The sequence below is a fragment of the Balaenoptera acutorostrata genome, chromosome 18 (genome assembly GCF_949987535.1).
Source record: "Balaenoptera acutorostrata chromosome 18, mBalAcu1.1, whole genome shotgun sequence".
Classification (NCBI taxonomy): domain Eukaryota; kingdom Metazoa; phylum Chordata; class Mammalia; order Artiodactyla; family Balaenopteridae; genus Balaenoptera; species Balaenoptera acutorostrata.
The window spans coordinates 12,011,422-12,033,654 of record NC_080081.1 but is presented as its reverse complement, the minus strand read 5'-3'; the positions used below and the strand labels follow the sequence as shown (position 1 = coordinate 12,033,654).

Below are 22,233 nucleotides of genomic sequence, written 5' to 3'. Positions count from 1 at the left end.
CCTCTCTTTTGCATCAGCACATATTCGCCACAACACAGCAACAGATCTGTTCATGGGAAGTTTCTGTGCTGAATGCTGGTTAAAAACTAAGACGGATAAAAACATCTGCTTAAACGTAAAGATCCTTACAAGGTAATCAGGGAACTACACTTACAAATGACCTAAATCTGAGGGAGCAGAAAAGAAATAACAGAGAGAAGCATGGAAAGGGTGCCCTGGGAGATAAACGAGGAGGACTTGACTTTCCTCCCTTGCTCTGTCCTCATAAAAGAGCAAACACAACAGTCAGTGATCATAAACTGCTACATCAAACAAGTCTGCCATAATCATAAGCTAAAAATGTACTCTTCCTAAAAGTGAAATACTTCTAATAATTACAAGATTATCTTTCTGCCAGGTGAAGATTTTAATGGTTATTACACAGCATTTGTCAGAAATATCCACCACAAAACCATAAAACCAAAAGAAGTGACTACTGAGGGCTCAGTATTAATTCTCTGATAAAGACCCAGCCCAAAGAGATCAGACAGGACTAAGTCAGAGGGCAAATATGGCTGAAAAAGAAGACTTTATTGTGTTTTGCAAATCTAAGAGGTGCCTTCAGTGTTAAGATAATGTATGGAATTAGTAGATTCACGCAAAACAGATGCTGTACTTCAAATGCATGGGTGGCAAATTCACATTTACACTTTTATCTCCATCCTTCAGGGTATTTACCATACCCTAACGGTAAACAGCTCCCAAAGTAAGGGGCTTCTCCTGCAACATGCCTGTCTGTCCGGTGCCGGACTGCACCGAGGAGACGTCTCTGCTGTCTGAACTCTCGCTCCTCTTCCTTCCAGCCTCCTGGCCACCTCACTCATCTTTATTTTCTGCACAGTTCTACTCCAGAATGAACAGTTAGGTAACAGGCACATGTGCTCGACGTATAGTACGTTCGTTAACGATGAGCTACTGGACACAGTCAAGCTGCACTCGGATCAGACGTGCAAATCCAGGGCTCCCTCCCTGAGGCAGCCCTGGGGCGCAGACCTGAGGCTGCTGAGGAGATACGGATACGCGTCCCCTGCCCCTACACCCGACCATGACATGAACCACCACCGCCCCCAGCTCCCCATGACATGAACCACCACCGCCCCCAGCTCCATTTCTGCCTCGGTGAGGCAGACTCCATCACAGCACACAAGCGTCCACACAGCCCCATGCAGACGCCTACAGAAGAGCCAGCCTAAGTGCTCCGTCTGGCTCCTGGCAGACCGTGGTCGGTCAGTAATGGCCATGACAACGTGTGGCTCCCGGACAGGGTTCAACACAAGGGCCTGGTTCGAGCAGCCCATGTTTCCATGCTGAAGCAGATGTCTCTACTCACCCAAACGCCCGAAAGTCCTGCTGTGCTGCGTGGACCACTGAAAGAGAAAGCGTTCTTTGCCCTCACCGGGAGTCAGTCTTCTCTTTGATTACATACCAAGCACTCCTCATTACATAATCTAAGTAAGATTTGTGATCTCATATATGATACTATTTTTTTTTTTAGGAATTTACTTAGAAATATAGAAGTTTTAGAAAAGAAAGCATATGGCATAATTAATTGTTTTACCTGAATACATCAGCTGTGTTTAGATACGTCAGACGAAGGTCTGAATAGGCAGAAGATGTACGTTGAGACAAAAAGAACTAGAAATACAATTAATACTCATTTTAAATTATAGGCAACAGCCAGAAAACAGAGTTGAGTTTCTTTTTGGTGAAGTAAAATATTTAGCCTAACTGGAATTTTAATTCATTCAACTTTCTGGATAGAAAAACATAAAACGGAGCTGCCAAAAGTCTTCAGGAACTCCCTTCAATTACACTAGGACAGTGCGTTCGGGGGGAGAGAAAGGAATCCACGGTCCCCGCCCCCCCGAAACGTCTCGACGTTCTCTATTATCTTTGGTGCTGAGCCGACCTTTTCTTTCCCCATGATGGAAATGAAACGTGTTCCCCTGTGATTTCAAAGCAAGATTTACTTGGGGATTAGTTTAGTCCACCCAGAAGTAACTTGTTTTGCTTCTACCCGTGGTCACCCTGGAGTCTGATACAAAGGGCTCCCTGTATCTTTTCTGTTTTTTTCCCAGAAACGCAAGGACAGATGCTTGCAAGCTAAAAATCACTCTCAGAGAAAACAGATGTTCTTTTCCCTCTCCCAGAAGTTGCAGCTGTTCCAGGTCCACGGGGAATGCGGCAGATGACTTCCGAATGGCAACGGAAGCTGGGAGGGTGGCTGTCACAGCGTGGGCACGGGGCTCCCCCCCCCACGTGGCTGAATGACTGCGCAGATCGCTGCGGGGAAACGAGGGCCCCGCTAGCCTGGGGGTGGCAGGCAGCTCACGAGAACCAAAGACACCCTTGTCTCTACACTTGGAATCAATGAGTATTGATGCCCAAGACTACACAAGGCAGCAAAAGTGGAGGGAGACTGTTAAAATCCTAGCCGGAGGCACCAGGATAAAGCTTTTGTTTGTTGCTCAGAGAAAGGCAATCCTCGTGGAAGAAAGCAGTCTGACTGCACCACCAGGGCAGACGGAGGCCGGGGCTCCCGCAGAGGGAAAAGCTGTCCTCGCAGAGCCGCAGGATGCCGGACGGGCTGTCGCTGCCAGTTCTTCGCGCGACCGAAGCCGGTGACTAAACAACTGAGCGCCCGTGGACTCTGCGTCCCCGGGACGGGCTCTGCCCTGGGCCAGCACTGGTGCTCCCCTCTGGGTGTGGACCGACAAATCTGGCCGCTCTCCACAAAATAAAAAAACAATCCAGCATCTGGGAAACTGCCGCTCAAAGGAAGTTTTGAAGAGCTGCGCGTCTGATCACGTTTATGAAAACGTGCGTGAATTTCCTCCCTTTTCAGAGACTCTACCTTCTCATATTCACGTCACTTACGTGGAAGCATAAACCCCAAACCCATTTTCTTTAGACAGTATAGCAAATTAATTGGGGCCGACAAATAGCGAACATAGAAAGCGGCAGCATGGACGCAGGGCAGATATTTGGAAGTAACTCTGAAATCAACTGTGTTTAAAAAGAACGAGCCAAAAACCTAAGAAAACCACCCAGCGGAATCACAAACAGACGATAAAATGGACAAATCGTATCGTTTCCTGGCACACATCCCACTCTCCCCGCCAAGTTTTAATATACTTAAGAGTCTTACAACGTGAGGTTGAGCATTTCTAGAAGCAGCAGGCATTTTCCAGATTCCTCTCGACTCGGGAGGCAGGTGGCCCGTTTACCTCAAATGAGGAGTCAAGGTCCCTGAAGACCAGATCAGGAGAAAGAGCCGGAGGCAGAGCTCCCCGACCCGCCAGCCCCTCGGCCTCTGCCCGCACTTCTGCGGCCCCCAACGCCGGGCGAGAGCCGGGGCGGGCCACTCTGCCCTCGGTCCCCCCGGGAGAAGCCCACAGGGCAGGCCCGGGAAGGCTTCTCCCACAGTAACCTCGGTCCCTCAGTTACACCAGCTGCTTGGGGGAGCGGGCCGTGCAGAAATGGGCCATCACCGGCCCCCGGCAGGGGCCGCCCGCCTGCTGGACGGCGCGCAGGAGCCTCCAGGCCCGAGCTGGCCGACGGGCGGCAGGGGGGGCCCCGTGGCAGGGGGCTCTGTGGGCCCCTCCTGGGCTGCTGCCCAACACCCCCTCGGGGGCAGGAGGGATGGCCCGCTCCCAGCCCACCTGCCCCTGCTCTCCTGCCGGCAGGGCCACGGCGGTGGGGTAGGGCGGGGGGGGGGGGGGGCCGCGGGAGCGACTGTCCAGGAAGGGGCGGGAAAGGAGGGACGGGAGGCAAAGCACCCCAGAGAGCCGCTGGTGAAGAGCGTGCTGGTAACTGTCTCCAGATTTTCCATCTCTCAGAGACCACGGGTGATTTCACCAGGCCTTCGACATGGTTCCCTCGAAGACAGCGTCAAACAAAGGCCTAATGTTCCTGACGTGTTCACCCCTTTAGAGCCTGAACACATTTCTAAGCCATCTTTGATGCGTGGCCTGCAGGGAGGGGGCCCTGCACCTCGGGAATTTAAATCCGGTTGTTCATAAACACAGTCCGGCCACAGCCCCGAGATCCCCGTTCAGGGGTGGGACGGGGCACTGGCAGGTTTTCAAGCCCCCTGCGTGTTCCTGCTCTAAGTTATTACTGCCTCTGCATTAAACAAGCACCTTCCAATCAATCCCTTCCTAATGGGAACACTTGTGACGCACGCAAACCTGGCTCATGAGAGGGAAGAAGTCCCTGCTCTGCAGGTTGAATGTGAAGTTGCCAGGGGACGTTCTAGGGGGACCGTCCCCGGCAGGCGTTTCTCTAAGTGGATCTGAGGCCTAGGGAGAGCCCAGGCAAGGCACTGAGATTTGGAAGCTTAGGCAGTAGTGAAGACCCTGGACTGGATGAGTGTGCAAAAGACTAGATGAGTATGCAAAAGGACAAGCAGGAGAAGGAAGCCAAGCACGAACAGTAACCAAGAAAAAGAAAGGCGAATGAGACACTAGAAATTCCCGTCAGAGGAAGGCTGTCTCGTTCCCCAGACCTGAGGGCCCATGGCTGCACTCGACCCCAAACAACACGGCTTATTAACCTTCGAGTGTTCGTTAAATGAACAAAAAGTGAACCACACCCCACCTGGGGCAGAGGAAATCTTCGAAACATCTTTAGCAAGCTTTTATGAAAAATCGAGACAAAAAGATTTTAGGGAAATGTGGTATTAATCACCCCACCACCACCACCACCAAGCCCCCAACAATTTCTGTTAGGATTTTACACCTACCATAGGCTTCAGCGCTTGTGATCTTTGTGTTTCCCTATGGAACAAGACATGCACAAATACTTTTACAGCTTATTTTCTCTCAAATCCCACAGTTTCACTCAGAAAACTATCTACTGAAAAATAAAACTGTTTAAAACATTAACATGTTATTTCAGTAATTGCCTTCCGTATCATGCTTCATGGTCCTTTGTCAATTTATCCAGTTTTTAAACCACCAACGTTTAAAGGAATGCTTTTCTAAAGACGGCATACTAGGAGACCCACAGAAAGCTGTTACTTGGTGCTAACTTGGCATCTCCGGACTTATGTTCTTAACCACAGTGGATGCCTTCTAAGGCTCACCTTCCCAAGTGCTGACAAGAGAAGCTACTTCCAGAGGGATCCGTCTGGGGATTTTATAGAATTGAAATTTACCATGAGAGAGAGAGACACATAGAGAGAAAGAAGGGTCCCACAAAGAAACAGATTTAGGAAATGCCACACATTCAACTTCCCTTCAAGGCTCAAAAGCTCTGAGAATACTGTAACAGAAACCTACTAGACCCAACGTGTCCAAACATCTTATCAGGTAGCACCTACTAACATCTTCAAGAAGGGGGCTCATCCAGAAACACTCCCTTAGCTCGAACCCACCTTCAGAGCCTTCCAGCAGGTAGAGAGCAGCTCTCCAGTCAGTGTGAGACCCTCCCCCATCCACCCCACCCCCGCCAATCCGCGGAGCCCAATTATGTGCCAATTATGTGATAAAAGTGAGATTCAGCCTACAGACAAAGACCGAATAGGCCCGCATACAGTGTGAAGGTTACTGGTGGCAAATTTCATTATTCAGACTCATGAGATCCATGGGATGCTCACATTCTTTGATGACGCGTCTAGACTTTTACAGTCACACACCTCAACGTCCTCTAGTGCCCACACCTTTTCTTACCACACACAATGAGTAAAAGACGTATATCCATGTCAGGCTAGAAAAGATACTGTCTTTCTAGAAAGAGTCTGGTGACTCAAGTTATTGCTTAAACTTTGAAGTGAGAATACAAGGAAAAAAAGAGAGAGAGAGAGAAAGGGAAACCACAACAGAGGGCTCCAACAATGCTTATATCACATCATTCACACCTCTTACATGTGGTTTGAAACTCTTGAGTCTCTGATTAACCAAAGTGACGAAACACAGTTCGATTTTCAGGAACCAAAAATCGGGGTTTTCACGTGCACAGCCTCGCAGGAGCCCCCGAGGCGGCCGGCCAGGAGCAGGACCCCAGGGGGAGCTGCACAGAACCTGCATGCGCCCTCCTCCCGCCCCCCGGAGGCCCCTCCTCCTACTCAGCAGCAAGGGGGTGGCGAGGGGGGCACTGGGAACGGCCGAGAGAGGCAGGGAGAGAACTAGGGCAGCAAAGAGGCAAAACCCACCTCCGTCAAACGTTTCCAGTGTAATTTTTCTTTTTTTTTTTTTTTTGGAGCAGATAACCACACTACCTTTATAACAAACTAGGAGAACTCGGTGCGTGCATACAATTGTCTGCTGTGGTCGAATACAGTTCAAACTAAGTTACCTGACCTTGAACAACACTCCTCTCTGGCCCTGTGGTGAGACCAGCACACAGGAGTCACATGTGCTGGCGCCCACCTTGTGTGGCTTTCCCCTCCCCCTCCTTCAGTCGGGCGTCTTTATTACGACAACGCCCTGCTATCTCCCTCCTCCTGGACTGGGGCCCCGGCCACCGGAGCACTTATTCGGGGTGATAACGTCCTCGTTATGCATCTCCTTCCTTCACCAACCCAAGAAGGTCCAGGTGCAGAGCCCACACCTGCATCCCTGGCCCAAGTGAGGCGGGGCAGCAGGGCTCCGAGCGCCCAGAAGCAGGCAGGCGTGCGACACGGCAGCGGGGGGACAGCTGACGCGAGGGCCCGGGACCCTAGAACCCGGGCCTTAGCATCAAGGGAGGGGACGACCTTCGGACACAAATGAACAACACAGTCGGAACGTGCTGCTGCAGGGAGAGGCAGCGCTCAGAATCCCCAGGACTTTCCGCACACACACAAAATCCCACTAGCAGTTTTTAAAAAGCAAACACCTGTGGGCTTGCCTGTGGGGAAAGACACTTCAAATCCCAAGTCATTAAGGGCTCACACACCTCACTGAATACGTTGGAAACATTTTCCGCTCTGTTTTTTCAGTATGCCACAAGCGAACACTAGTTAAATGTGCTCTGGGCGGGGGGGCCAGTCTTAAACCCAACTGCCAAAGATCCCCGTTTACCAAGAGTGCTTTTTAGAAACAAGGTAAAGATGGACACAACCCCGCACACTTGTGGTGCGTGCAGGAGGGCCAAGAGACCCAATCATCATTTGCTCAAAGAAGACAGCAGAAAGTCAGGCTAAGAACGTGCCACCCCTGTTGACAGCGACTCCGATGGACCAGTTCTAATTTCCCAAATGGAGGCAGAAACTTGATTAAAACCAGAAAAAGTAATATCAAACTTGGTTCGCTATTAAACCGAGAAGCGAAGCTAGAATTAAATTCACTTAATAACCTCGAGTTCATAACCTCCCGCTCTCACATGGAAGTTGGCGTGGTACTGGCTCCCTTTCATTAAAGCTGCTGCCGCTTCGGTCAGCTAGCCCACAAAAGAAAGAGCAAGGGATTGCAGATGGCTTAATGCACCTCTTAGAAAGTAAGCACAATATGCGGGGCCCGGAAAGTAAAAGAACATGTAAGAACCAGGAGATAATCTTCCCAATACTTTCCACACTAGCCAGAGCGAGCGCAGCTCCTAAGCGTGCCCGGGAGCTTAGCAAGGAGATCCTTACAACAGTCAGAAAGATGATCTTAATACGTTGGAATAAGTTACCTGACCCCCCACCCCAAAAGTTAACAACGAAGATGTTTCCTTTCTTAAAAACGTGCACAAGTTGTCATAGAGGAATTGTCAGCAGGGAGGCGCCTCCCTGTTCCTCATGACGTGAGTCACCCCCTGCAGTGACTCCCACGGACCAGAGCTCCCAGCAGCCCCTCCACGCGGCCCCTCGTGCCCTAGAACACAGCCCTGCAAAAACCAGGCCCCCGAGACCTCGCAACCCTGCACAGCCAGCAATCCTGCAACGCCCACTGGCTCACTCTGCCCGTCACTGCCGGAAAGGGAGAGGTGAGGTCCATTAGCAAAGCCAGAGAGATCACACTCGGGTTAAAACCCATTTCTCTCAGCAGCCATACCTCCCCTTCCAAAGTTTTACATTCAACCAGTATAAGTGAAACTTGACTCCCAGCACCTTTTCCCAGGGAGACAAGTGAAAATTTCTCCTCTTTTCAACCGGAAACCTAAGGCTCTTAAAGACAAAAACCGAAACAACAACAACACTTTGCTAGGAAATACACTAATATTTTCTGCTGCATCTACTCCTTGAAGAGTAAAGCAATACGGCAGGAGGACGCAGGCGCTGCCGGCAGCAACCAAGCCAATCCAGGGCTGCGGTCCGTTCCTAGGGAGACGAGGAGTTCTGGTCCGCCGTGCCTTCCCTGGGTCAAGATCTGGAGCAACACCTTCTAGAATCTGAGAGCTTGGCCTCTAATTTGCACACGCTGGCACCAGACTCAGGGGGGGGACCCACCACAGCAGTTGACAGCAGCCGCGTCGACAGTGTCCCCCCAAATCAGGCAAGAAGGGAAACAGACTCTGTGCAAACTTGTCCCCAAAGCAACAGCGGCTCACAGTGACCAGAGTTAAGCCCGACGTGCGGTGAACTACAGACACAGAACCACAAAGGGCCGACGACCACTTCACGAGTTCACGAGCACCACCTCAGGGGAGTCCCTGTCCTCCACCGGAGGAAGCTGCCACGGTTGCCTTGCACTCCACTCATTCCTAAGCCCCGTGGAAACAGGGTTACTTGTTACCTGATGAGGCAGGACCCTAGCCCTGGCTGGAAACAAGAGAGAAAGCCTCGGGGCCTCTGACACAACGTGCACAAGGCGTGGATGGGGGCAGAGCTCGGGCTGACCAGGAGGGCGCACGTCTGCCTGGACGGCACCGACAGCAGCTTACCTCCGCGGAAGTCTGTCCGTGTTGGGGGCACATGCCCACTGTCCATCGGGCTGCCATCCCTTTGAGGAGAGGGAGACATGGATGGGAACCAAAGGATCTTCTAAAGGCAAGTTCTTACCGCAAGCTGGCCCAAAGGTCCCTGCAATCAAAGAAATCATTGTGGTTTTGCATTTGGCATATTTATGCCCCTTTTCTTCTAGGGACAAGTCTGTCAGCCTCTGAATGGATCTCCGCTCAAAGTGTCCAGAAATACACCTCCACCTAGGTAAGGAATACAGGAGATGGGAGAAGGGCAAGGGGTCTTCAAGGCACACCCTGGTGCAGAAAGCGAGCGTAAGAGCATTTCCTTCTCAAAAAAGAGCCAGAAATCAATTGTTACTTTTAAAGAACCAACGTTTTCTACCAAATATTTCAACACAAGCAAACTCCACCTCTTCATACCCGTTTAAAAAATGTGACCGATAATGACTCCAAAATCTACACGGCACTCGACACCAGCCCTAGCTAAAAGCAAGGGAAAAGGCTTCTATATGAACAAAAAAATGTGGGTGATTAGCTTCTATAAGCACTGGTCTACAATCAACCTCGCCATTGGCCTAGCTCCGCTGACTACCATTCATAACGACAGAGAAAATTCATTAGATCGAAGTGAAGCATGTAATCAGAAAGTCAATCTCATACTAAGTCAACAAAAGATCATCAAAGTCCAGGAAACTAAGTTAAATACCTAATCCAGTGTAACAAATGCTTGGTCTACTTAACAGGTTACATAAATTGCTTTTAGCAATTCAACCTGCCGTACGCCAACCACGACCCAATGCCAAAACATCAATACTTCCCAACTAACTGCACAGCTAGCAAAGCTGTCTGTATATATTCTATTGCATATAGTATCACAATTTCCTTCTTTTCAAAAAATTCCTCTTTCCTTCAAAGAAATGCCTGAAGATATTTGATACTTGCCACCGCAGTAATGCTAATAACAGAAATCAGAACACTCTGTTTAGTCACCTGTGCATCAAGCGTACAAAGAAAGGAGGCGTTTCACAGGCGACCACAGAACCATCCTCAGCTGAGGGACAAGGCACGCGGCGCCAACAGGACAGCTACGGGACCACAAAACCAAAGGGGGGTTCTTGGCAGAGACTGGGCACAAGCAGAAATGTGGGAGGGACGGGGCCGGCCCGCAGGGCTGGTGGGAGAGCAGCTCTGGCCGCTGAGGCAGCTCCAGGGCCGCGAGGGAAGCCAAGCGCCCGGCACCACCGGGGACTCTGCAGCATCGGCTAGGCTTCTGATCTCCGTCAGAGGGGCCACGGCTCCTGGAACAGATGCAAATTCGTGCCTTCGACACACATGAGCTACAGAGGTGAACGTCAGCTCTGCGTTAGAGATCGAATAAAACAATTTCCACGTGCCAGGCAAGAATTTCTCCCGTTGGACTATCTGGGAAATAAAGGTGGCAGTAAATAAAAATTCCACACTGGGACAGTATGACCCTTTGAAGAAGACACCTTCCAGCCTCAGAACCACGGCAAGCGTGACACGGTGACCCCGGGCCAGGAGCCCGCAGGTCCCCCACCGGGCTAACCTGCTCACACTTCTGGTGGGCGCTCCATGGCTGCGTGCGAAGGGAACACGGACGCGCGAGCCGATGCCCGATTCCACAGAACGGTGGTGGCGGACGGTGGACGCTGCAACACCGGACATGGCAGCCATCGAGGGCGAGACCCACGGAAGCCTCCCTGTCAGAGGCGCTGGCGGCTGAGCCGCTCGGCCACCCCTCTCCCTTCTCTGGCCCCTGGCCCTGTGACTCTGGGAAGCCCGCGCTCCTTCCAGCCCCAGAGGAAAATCCTGCTTGGTGGGAGCCGACGAGGTGGCTTCTCTGTGCCACGGTTTTCTGCTCTAGAGGACAAGAGGTGGGGGCTAGAGGACAAGAGGTGGGGGCTAGAGGACAAGAGGTGGGGGCCAGGGGCCTCCAACGCCCTTTCCCGCTCTAACAGCCTGGGATTCCAACTTCTCTGTGCACGAGAAGAGTTTCACGAAACGGCAAGCTAAGCTGAATCAGATGGATAAGAACTTAAAAGGTCAAGGTGTCCGATCTCTCTCTTCTGCAGGTAAGGACACAGCTCCGAGAGCAGGTGACCAGCCACACTGCTGGCTTAACTCAGAGTCGAGACCGCATCTTCAGAGGTAGGCAGACCATCTCCAGATCTCGAACTTGGGGTCAGAATGGCTAGAAAAGTACGGAGAAGCGACGGATAGAGTACAAAGCAAACCATCGTCCCCCCCTCCCGCCCCCCTTTCTAACTAGGCTTCATCTCCAGCTTGTTTATGATTTTTCCCAAAACCAAATCTGCAGACGCCTCCCCCCAGTCCCCAAACTTCTGTTTCCAGTCAAACTGGAGCTGCAGTATCCCACCAACCTACCTGGCCCAGAACACGGAGGGAAGGTACCGAAGTGGAACTTAAAACCAATACATGAAGAAGATTTAACATTACAGTAAGTTCAGAAACATAAAGAACTGTGTGCTCACCAAGGCTGTCCAAGCCACCCGGAGCCCCCCTTCTTCCCACGGCCTCCTGCCACTTACCGTGCTCCTGTTTGTCTCGGACCGACCCCAGCAAAGGGAGAAACAATTCCATGTTGCACACACAGAAATGAGGACCACACAGGGCCTCTCCCAGCTGCCACCTGAGAGACTCTGAGGCATCAACCCACAAGCCGTCCCTTCCTGCCGGTTCCAAAACACAACCATCTCCTCAACTCAACACACAAGCCAGCGCACGGTGTTCTCACCTGTCACTTTGAGCCACGTTAGTCCTCCACCCCAGAACCCAGAGAAAGTTTAGGAGCCGAGATGCAGAACTGCCAGCCCAGAAGTGAGTCAATACTCGATGATCAACTGAACAACCAGCTAAAATGCTGTCTCAGCATCCTTCCTAACCCATGACCAGGAAAGAAGTACTGGGGAGGGAATCGGTGATGCGAACTCTGTCCAAGGCCAGGTCAGGTTCTATTTTCCTGTTCTATCTGTGAGCACCATGCAGAACTCAACAGAACAGAACCGACATGTAACGGAAGGGGATTGGATAGCTCTCAGCTAATAAAGCAACTCTCTGAGCCTCTTGGCAACAGCAACTAGAGAAGACTTTCCCTGCTCTATGAAACCAATTTTTTTTCTTAGAAATTAGAAAGGGCACACTTGAGATCTGGCTAATTGCCATCTACTTACATCAAGACTGAAAGAGAAAAATCACATAACTATCTTTAAAATTACAGGAAAATGGGCTTCCCTGGTGGCGCAGTGGTTAAGAATCTGCCTGCCAATGCAGGGGACACTGGTTCGTGCCCTGGTCTGGGAAGATCCCACATGCCGCGGAGCAACTAGGCCCGTGAGCCACAACTATGAGCCTGCGCGTCTGGAGCCTGTGCTCCGCAACGGGAGAGGCCCGCGCACCGCGATGAAGAGTGGCCCCCGCTCGCCGCAACTGGAGAAAGCCCTCGCACAGAAACGAAGACCCAACACAGCCAAAAATAAATAAATAAATAAAATTAATAAGAGAATTCCCAGCCGTTGGTCACTGGAGATGCTTTAAAAAAAAAAAAAATTTCAGGAAAAAAGTATGTGCTATTGTTTGTTTGTATAAAAACAAGACCAAAAAAGTCTAACCAGGAATAGAAGCAGACTTCCTTAATGGAAAAACAAACAAACAAAAAAGAGGCCACACATCAAAATTCTATAGCAAATACCATACTTATTAAAGGAAAATTTAAGATGCATTTCTTTAAGGTCAAAAACAAGACAGGTGTATCGCTCCCATCACTGCCAGTCAACAGTCTAGAGGTCACGGCCAAAAACATAGGATGCAAGACGGTGATATAAATAGACGGGAGCACAAGAAACCATCATTGTTTGTAGATGTGAACATATGCATAGAAAACTAATGAGTTCAGCAAGACTGCCAGAAACGATGTGGAAAAAAAAAATCATACTCATTCCCTTAAACTAAGCAATAACCAATCCGAAAATATCTCTCTCAAAATAGCAACAAAAACTACGTGCCTAGGAACCAGCAAGATCTTCATTTTTAAACTGTATTAAAGCTCACATAAGACAACCTAACCAGAAAACAGGCATTCATAGTCAAGGATGGGATGACTTAAGATGTCAATTCTCCTCAAAAATCAATGCTTAGGGACTTCCCTGGTGGTGCAGTGGTTAAGAATCCGCCTGCCAATGCAGGGGACACGGGTTCGATCCCTGGTCCTGGAAGATCCCACGTGCCGTGGAGCAACTAAGCCCACGTGCCACAACTACTGAGCCTGCGCTCTAGAGCCTGCAAGCCACAACTACTGAGGCCAAGTGCCACAACTACTGAAGCCTATGCGCCTAGAGCCCGTGCTCCGCAACAAGAGAAGCCACCGCAATGAGAAGCCCGCGCACCACAACAAGGAGTAGCCCCCACTCGCCACAACTAGAGAGAGCCTGCGCACAGCAACGAAGACCCAACACAGCCAAAAATAAATAAATAAAAAATAAATTAAAAAAAAAATTCTTCCTGGGTTGGGACATACAGTTAAAAAAAAAACAAATCAATGTTTAAACTTCAGTAAGATTTTAAACAGAAAATGTACAAACTCATTCTAAAACATGTGGAAGAACAAAAGTCTTCAAAGACCTCATGTACTTTTTAAAAGCAGCAAAATTTTTTGGATGTATGTGGGCAGAGCTGGAGACGGTTATCACTCCAGATATTACGACTTAAAACAAGGCCAAGGTAATAACAATTCACACACACACAGACCATGAATGATACTGGCCCAGGAAAATAAAACAGAAAATCCAGAAATAGGCCTAGACACATATGAGACTTTGGTATATGATATAACATCATATGCGAGTGGGGAAAATACTACTTTATACAATAGTGTTAGGAAACTTATCCCTACATGGAGAAAAATAAAATCCCTACTTCAAACTGTATACCAGACAGATAAAAGATATAAATGTAAAAGGCAAAATTATAAAGCCAATAAAAGAAAAAAAATTTAATATATTTTTAACCTTAGGAAACAAGTAGGTTCCTTAAACAGGACCCCAAAAGCAGAAATCAGAAGGTAAAAATTGATGGATTTAACTACATTAATATTAAGGATTTTTTTCAACGAGACACCTTGAAGTTAAAAGAAGTATAACAGAGAAAATACTTGTGGTATCTAAAACTAATACAGAGTAACTTCAATATACTTATCAAACACTAAAACACAGGAAAGCCAATGGAAAACTAAAAAAATATGAACAAAATTCAACAGAGTAAGAAATCCCAAGGGCTAAGAATACATGAATAGACACTCAAACCTACTATTAATAGAAATGCAAGTAAGCATAAGAAAATACTATATTGCACTTATGGGATTGGGAAAAATTAAAAAGTTGTATATCAATGTCGGCAAGGAAGTAGACAATCGAGGCCCAACATCACTAGCCATGAGGGGAATGCAAACCAAAACCACAATGAGATACCACTTCACACCCCCTAGGGTGGCCATAATCAAAAATGCAATGAGGATGTGGAGGAATTAGAACCCTCACTCACTGCCGGTGGGAATGCAAAATGATGCAGGTGCTTTGGAAAACAGCCTGGCAGTTCCTCAAAAGGTTAAACACAGGGTTATCATGTGACCCAACAATTCCACTCCTAGGCATATACCCAAGAGAAATGAAAACATGTCTACACAAGAACTTGTACACTAATGTTCACGGCAACATTATTCATAATAGCGAAAAAGTGGAACAGCCCAAGTGTTCATCAACTGACGAATGGGTAAATAAAATGTAATATATCCATACAATGGAATATTATTCAGCAATAAAAAGGAATGAAGTACAGACACATGCTACAACGTGGATGAACTTTTTGAAAACATCACGCTAAGTGAAAGGGGCCAGTCACAAAGGCCACATATTGTATGATTCTGTTGACATGACATTCCAGAACAGGCAAACCTATACGGTGACAGAAAGCAGATAAGTGTTTGCCTGGGGCTGGGGAAGCTGGGAGGAAATGGGGAGTGACCAGTAACAGGCACGGGGTTTCCGCATCAGATGATGAAGACGTTCTAAAGTTCACTACAATGATGGCTACAACTCCAAGAACAGACTAGAAACCACTCAACGTGCATTTTAAGTGGATGAATTGAACGGCATGTGAATTATATCTCAATAAAGCTTTTCTTTTTTTAAAAAGGGAGAAAGAAGAACCAGCAAAAAACTCCCACTGCTAGTGTGAGTGTAAGCAGGTGAAGCTATCCTGAACAACATGGTAGGGTAGGGGTGGGAACCGGCATATCTGGGGGCGCCTGCCCCAAGCCCCATCAGTTGTATTAATAAGTGTCCTACTCCAGAGTGCTGCACAAGTAAGTCATACGAAAAGATATTCAAAATCCTAAGTCATTACGGAAAATGCAAATTCAAACCCTAATGGGATACCATTACACACCTGCTAAAATGGCTAACCTCGAAAAACTGACAATACCAAGTGTTGATGGGAATGTAAACTGACACAGACACTGGAGAATTAACCAGCAGTCCTGCGTCTAGGTGTTTACCCTGGGGAAATGAAAACTTACGTTCATACAAAAACTGCACATGAATGTTAATAACAACATTATTCATCACCGCCAAAATACGGAGACAAACCAAGTGCCCTTCAATAGTCAATATAGTATATAATATACAATAGTACTATATATATATACACAATACATATTATATATTGTATATATATTCAATAGTATATATAGTAGGTATATATTCCTACAACGATACACCATTTGACAGTAAGAAGGAACAAACATTTGAAACATGCACGGATCCCAAACACGTTATGCTAACTGAAAGAAGCCAGTAACAAAAGGTGTGTGTTTCCATTTATATGACATTCTAGAAAAGGTAAAACCACAGGGACAGAAAACAGATCAGTGGTTGCCAGGGATTGACACTGTGTGGGGAGAGATGGTCAGGAGTTCTTTGAGATGTTGGGATTGTTCTGTATCCTGCGTGTGCTGGTGGTTTTAAGAATCTACATATGCGTTAAAGTGTGTAGAACTGTAAGAATTATACACCCCAGAAAGTTAATTTTACTGTGCGCAAATTTTAAGTAATTATGTAGTAGGAAAAAATAAACTCATACATAGTACATAAGCAACGTTGTATCTACTCAAGACATACATATTCGAAGACATATCAAAACGTGTCCTACAAAAGAGAAGGGTGGTAGGGATGAAGGATGAAATAATAAAAAATAATAAAACTGACCAAAACAGAAGAATCTTACATAGATCGATGATGATGGTACCACAAACTGAAAAATATGAAAAGACAGCTCAACTCTCCCCTACCTGACGTCCATAAATGGCAAAGGGGGAAAGAAATACAATAAGAAAACGACACTTGACTTAACGGAACAGGCCACTTTATTGGCTGGGCAGTCGGTTCAAAGCCCAGAGGGGCTGTAGGAAGCAGAGCTCTGCTTTAGCACCAAGAATAACACACCAGGCCTAAAACAACAAAAAACTGAAGACACGCACAGGAAAAAAAAAAAAAAAAAAAGCCAGGTATCAACATCTCGCTTGCTTTTTCTTTTTCTTTTTTTTTTTTTCATTAATGCTACTCTAAAGACCAAGGCCAAAAATGAAAAACACATTGTTACTTCTGACCTTGGTCATCCATCAGTTTTCAAGAAAACAATGCCAACTTAGCCATGAGGGCCTCCAGGTACACAGCTCCACTCCCAATGTCAAGTAACGTCCTGGGGAACATTGACTCTGTAGTAAGTGCAGTGTTCAGGGAGAATCACACTTCCCATCAAGACACCCTGCCGTGAGGGAATGTTCCCTCTCACTGCGCTGAACTGCATCCCTAGGAAAGCAGACCGGTGTTGCTTCCTACTGCTTTACTCAAGGGAGCCGAGTTTAGGATGAGCACTAGACAGAAAGCGTCATGGTCAATATCTAGGTGAACAATCCTCACTGGTATGTTCGGAGGACTCCTCACAGCCTTTGTTCTATCTTACAACCGAACAAAGGTACCCCGGAGAAGCACCTTTTGGATCCACTATCCCCAGAATGCTGCCTGGGGTTTCTTGTGAGCCTGGCACACGAGGCTGCAGAGCTCTGAGCAAAACAAGATCACTGACCAAGTCTGGACACATGCTACTCACAGTGTTCACAAAGCTCACACTTGCTCTGGCCACAAAAATTGCGTGGGCGTAACCAAGGTCTCTGAGACTGTTGTCTTAAATACTCTTTGGGCTATTCCAAAAACCCCCAAGGCCAGCCCTGGGAATGTCGTTCCTTCTATATTCTGGGACCAAAGACCACCATCCGTTCCACAGGGCAGCGCTTTCTCAAGCAGCACCGTGAGCGTCTGGGCTGGTGACTCTTTGTCGCAGGGCTGTCCCGTGCACCGCAGTACGTGTAGTAGCATCCCTGGTCCCCACCTACTGGGAGCCAGCAGCACCCCAGCCCCGCCCTGTAGTGACAACTGAAAATGTCTCCAGACACGGCCACCTGTACCTTCAGTGCAGGAGGGTACACGTGGGGCAGTCAGCAAGAGGCACAGAGAGGTACCGGTACTACGTTTATGTGGCTTGGCCCCAAAGTCATGTGCTCCTGTCACAACCCCAGATCTGCCTTCTCCGTATGGCAGAGCCCGCCTTTCTCCTCTGCCCTCTACCCTGGGCGTCTTGACCCCGGTTCAGTTAAGCTGCAATCACCGTTCCACGTGCACGACACCATTAGTACCTGACTGTCTTCATCTCAAGGAGAATGTGGCAGGCTCTATCTTCGGGAATAGGGAAGAAGTGAATGAGACAGGACCTGTGTGCTTTTGGAAGAAGCCCGGAGGCAAAGGAGAGTCCACACACACCAGGCACATATCTCAACTCAACTGCTTCCCAAGACCAATAACCCATCTATATTCCTCACCGTGTCTAAAACCAGAGGTCAATACAAGAGCAGGATTTGCCATGGGGCGGTCAGGAGGGAGGTGAGTGAAGATAAATTCAGACAATGTGCCCTAACAGATATGTTCATTATCATGTGGCTACACTAGTACTTCTTCTCTGAGCGATAACGAGATCATGAAATTATAATACAATAGGGGCAAGGGAAAGAGTACAGTTTTGTCTGGTTTTTTTGGGATATAAAGCATAAGAGGCTGATTATACTCTATTGCCCAAGCTAGGATGCTTCTGAAAGTAAAGAGTCAGCTATTAATAGTCATGCTGGGGCAAGAAGTGAACACAGGCGGTGGATGGTAACCTCCTGAGGAGCCTCATTCACAAAGACACCAGCCATTTATATAAATATTTTTTCACTTCTTTCCCTAAGCATAAAATGGTTGGGATTTCTGTTTCGTCAGGAACTACTACTTTCCCTTTGGGGAAGGAAGGAAAAGGGGGAAAAAAGCAAATCAGAAGTCCAAAGAACATAACTTTAAAAAATTACCCCAAAGTGTGTCTCATGTACATAGCACACACCGTAGCAGAATCATCTGTGCTTACATACAACACTAAAACACATAAAGGGACTTTCCTGTATTCGTTTTCTGGTGAATCCAATTGGTAAAACTACCCTAAAAGTTTTTAGGAACTGAAGAAAAACTTACTCTTAAGTCAAGGATCTGAACCCACTATTAGACAACTACTCACTCAACGGACATGTTTCCTTAATAGCGAAACTACAATAAAAATGACTAGGACAAGTAAAGGTTTGATAAACACAGTTTTGTTCTGTTTTGTTTTTTTGCCTTGTACCTGATTTGCTTTGGTGAAACTGGCCTGATGTTTGAGAGTATTAAATAATTTATTATAAAAGAAAATGATAACCCTAATTTTTAGTATGCTAATAATGTTCTTACAACTCATAAATTTTGAGTTATTTGGCAAAATAACTTTTCCCTTAATTTAAAAAAAAATTTATTAAATTAGCACTTACTAAAAATCCCCTAACATGCCAGGCACTTTACCTATCTGATCTCAATCTTTATAGTAATCCTGTAAGATAAGTACATTTATCTGCATTTCTTCCTTGAGGAAGTCAGCAGCTTGAGAAACATCCAGACAGTTAAGCAACTGTACTAGGATCCAAAACTAAAATCCTGGCTTATAACTCCAAGTGAATCTCAAAGTAGAGATTCTAAAAGGCAGGCAGTCTCCCCAAGACAAAAAAAAAACTTAAGAGCTGTGCTGCTGAATGGACTGAGTAGCTCTTGTGAATGATGCTTAAGAAGAAATCAGGCTCAGACGCCTCTACAGCACCTCACTGCCCACTGTCACAATCTTATCATGTCTTCACTGCCTAACTTAAAAATAAAACCAAAAAAAAAAAAAAAAAAAAAAAAAAAAATAAATGAAACCAAAAAAGTCTCTCTCTCTCTCCTGCACACCACCCCACCCTCTACGGTTTCATTGTGACCTTGTAGATGGTATTTTTGCGATAAAAAGCTCCACTGGTGTAATGGTTGGGATACGAAGGCTTCTGGTTAACATTCTAGCTGGTTTAATTTCCCCAAAATTAAACAAACTACAGCAAATGAAGTTCTTCTATGGCATGTGATAATCTTCAAGACCTTTCTGGCCCTCAGATTCATCAATACAAGCGTAAGTTTTCACTGTGGCACTATTCCCCCCTCCTCCCTAAATTGTCGGTGTTGTTTTTGTTTTTACTATTTCGGGAAGAAACATGCTACACAGCAACTCTGTAATTCGATTATAGCTACACAGTCAAAACTCACTCCACTCTCCTGATCTTCAGTAACATTCAGTATATTTAGACCACTTGGCTATTGTTCTCAACTTCTCCTTCTGGAGTACACGATTGAAGCGAAAACGTAATTATGAGACCTTCTAATGCAAATCCAGCAAAGGAGAAACCAGCTTCTGCTCATTTCCTCTTTACCCAGTCTTGTTGGGTAAAAGTCCCTTAACACAAGGTGAAATCCTGAGGCCCTCTCCCCCATCACCACTTAAAGAACTAAAACGACCAGCTCTGAAAGCTATGGGGAGTTTTAGAAGGGCAGTAAAAACCGGCAGTAAAAACCACACAAAGCACAGTAATTTTCAACTTTGTGTCAAAGACCCATTCATCTTACGCGTCAATTTAATTTGTATCTTACTTGACAGTTTGGACCATACTGATTAAACTTCATAACGCTACCAAGATGATGGGAAAACAGCCTCTGGCTCATGACTGAGGGTCTTCCTCTGGGCCAAGGCATCTCATGCAACTCTCTCACACCAAGAACGGGCGGAACTACGGGTCTGGATTCTTGTCCTGCTCAACTTACGGTAGTTACTAGTACTGTTTAACAAGAGCAGTCCATATGTTTTCATCAAATTTGACAGAAAGGCTTAAGAAATTAAGGGCAGCTTTTCATGATGGTGATATTATTCCTGGCATTCCTGAGGCCGTTACATTTTCTGAAGGACAATCTGCCTCGTAAAATACATAAAGCACTATAGACAAAATTATCACAGCTCCTCATCCCACCTGAGGACAGTCAGTGGAGAAAGTCGCCCCAGCGGTCACTCCAACTCCCTTGCGCAGAGAAAGTGGCCTTGGGAAGGACCGTCTAGCTCAGCACCAAGCCCGGCTGCTCTGCTGTGCAGCGCACAATTAGACGGCAGTTCCCAGCCCCTCCTGGTTAGGTGCGGCCGTGTGGCCGAGCCTGGCCGGGGGTTGTGAGCAGAAACAAGGGGCCCTGTGTCCTGGCCTGGGTATACGAGGATGCCCCTCAGGGGCCTCCGTTTTCGCCCCCATGCTGACTGAAGGCAGCCGAGCACACCCACGTGTGGAGGAAGGAAGGAAGAGCCGCAAGACAGAAGGAACCTAGGTTCCTGAGTAACTGCTTGGAGGAAAACCACCCATGGATCAGGGCTATAAGTGAACAAGAAATAAACTTCTATCATATTGAGCCATTAAAAACCTAGGGTGTTTATTCCAGCAACTGACATTAGGTTAGCTAAATAAATTCACTGGCCCACTATAGAACAAGGTTAGACTGACTTGGAGTTAGCAACTCAGGGAAGACGGGACACACCAGATGGAATCTCTAGATACGTACACTCAAGGTGACACCACGTTTGGCCACAATAAAGCAATCACCTCGCCATGCAGTCAGAAATTCTGCTGAGGAGCCCAGGCTGAAAAAGGCACCTGCGAACCACTGATCCTTAACTTCCCCGGTAGTCAGATATTAGCCGGTATACGTCAGCAAGAATTTGTGAGGACCTTCCACGCTTCCTTTGTCGAAACTACCATAATTCATATTAAAATCCAACATACCACATGAAACCTAACTCTGAATTTACTATGCAACTATTCTGACGTCATTTCACAAAGGATAACTGATACAGTAGACAGAGTTCAAGTTGAGTCTCTTCAGCTGTTGAGTTTTTCCTCAACAGAAGTTTAACATAAAGAAGACCTCTGCTTTCCCGTATGGAAGTCACAGGTGCTCTCCTCTTGGATCATGAATATGACAAAGCTTACCGTGCTCCCCTTTCTGCCTGGTCAAGACCCAAGCTGGATGCTCCCCCCCACAGTAACACTCATGGCTACCGTGGGCTACCCTCCCTCCTCCTTGCTTCCACCTCAGGGGACACGTCCTCCACTGCAAGGTAATGTCAGAGACAAATGTGAATAAACCCAATCGATTAAGGAAGGAAATTAACACTCCCTAAGTACCCACTACATGCCAGGTACTTTCACATACTCAATTCCATTTAATCTTTGCAACAACGAGGTGTATACCATAATTTTCCATTTTACAAATGAGGAAGTAAAGAAGTTTAAAAAAACTCAAAGTCCACGACAACTGACTCCGAAACTTATTCTTCCCCTTTCAAAGTGCTGCATTTGACCTCTGACATACTGCCATTCTTTAGGCAATGAAAAAAACATAGAATTACCACCCAATTTTTATTTCCTTTAAATATTCATTTTAGTGAATCAACAGTTCTCAAATGTTCCATCCTCCCACTTACACCTTATTATTACATTTCCACAAAATCAAAGCCTGCACCAGCCCTCTGACACCAGAACACGTGGAGGGCTACGACATGGAGAACTGAGAGGATGGACCCAGGGCAGGAGGAGGCCTAGTCTTACATTATCCAGGCGTATTGCTGCCTCCCCCCTTAGGAAAAAGTTCCACCTGTGAAGCTTTCGTTTACACAAAGAATTGTTTCAGAAATTTTTTCACCAATTCTTAAGATTTCCAAAACCCCATTTGAAAGATACGACATTTCTAAGTGCAGTAAAACAGGCGTATGTCAAGGAACTTGAAACACAAGGGACAATCTTAAACTTTTCTAGCGGTAGAGCACGATGACTGCAGGACT

At 47.0% G+C, this 22,233-nt stretch overlaps 1 protein-coding gene across 2 annotated transcripts in view; it reads right to left on the bottom strand.

The window, feature by feature from the left end:
* STK24 (serine/threonine kinase 24) overlaps positions 1 to 22,233 on the bottom strand; it is a 103,723-nt gene that overhangs the window by 36,434 nt on the left and 45,056 nt on the right. Inside the window, exon 2 of one of the 2 annotated variants that reach the window (XM_057533034.1) lies at positions 8,827 to 8,965. The exons of the other annotated variant lie outside the window; for it this stretch is intronic. Within the exon in view, the coding sequence (XP_057389017.1) occupies positions 8,827 to 8,883 (57 nt within the window). The 5' untranslated portion in view covers positions 8,884 to 8,965. The remainder of the gene's footprint in view (positions 1 to 8,826; positions 8,966 to 22,233) is intronic. 2 annotated transcript variants of the gene reach the window in all.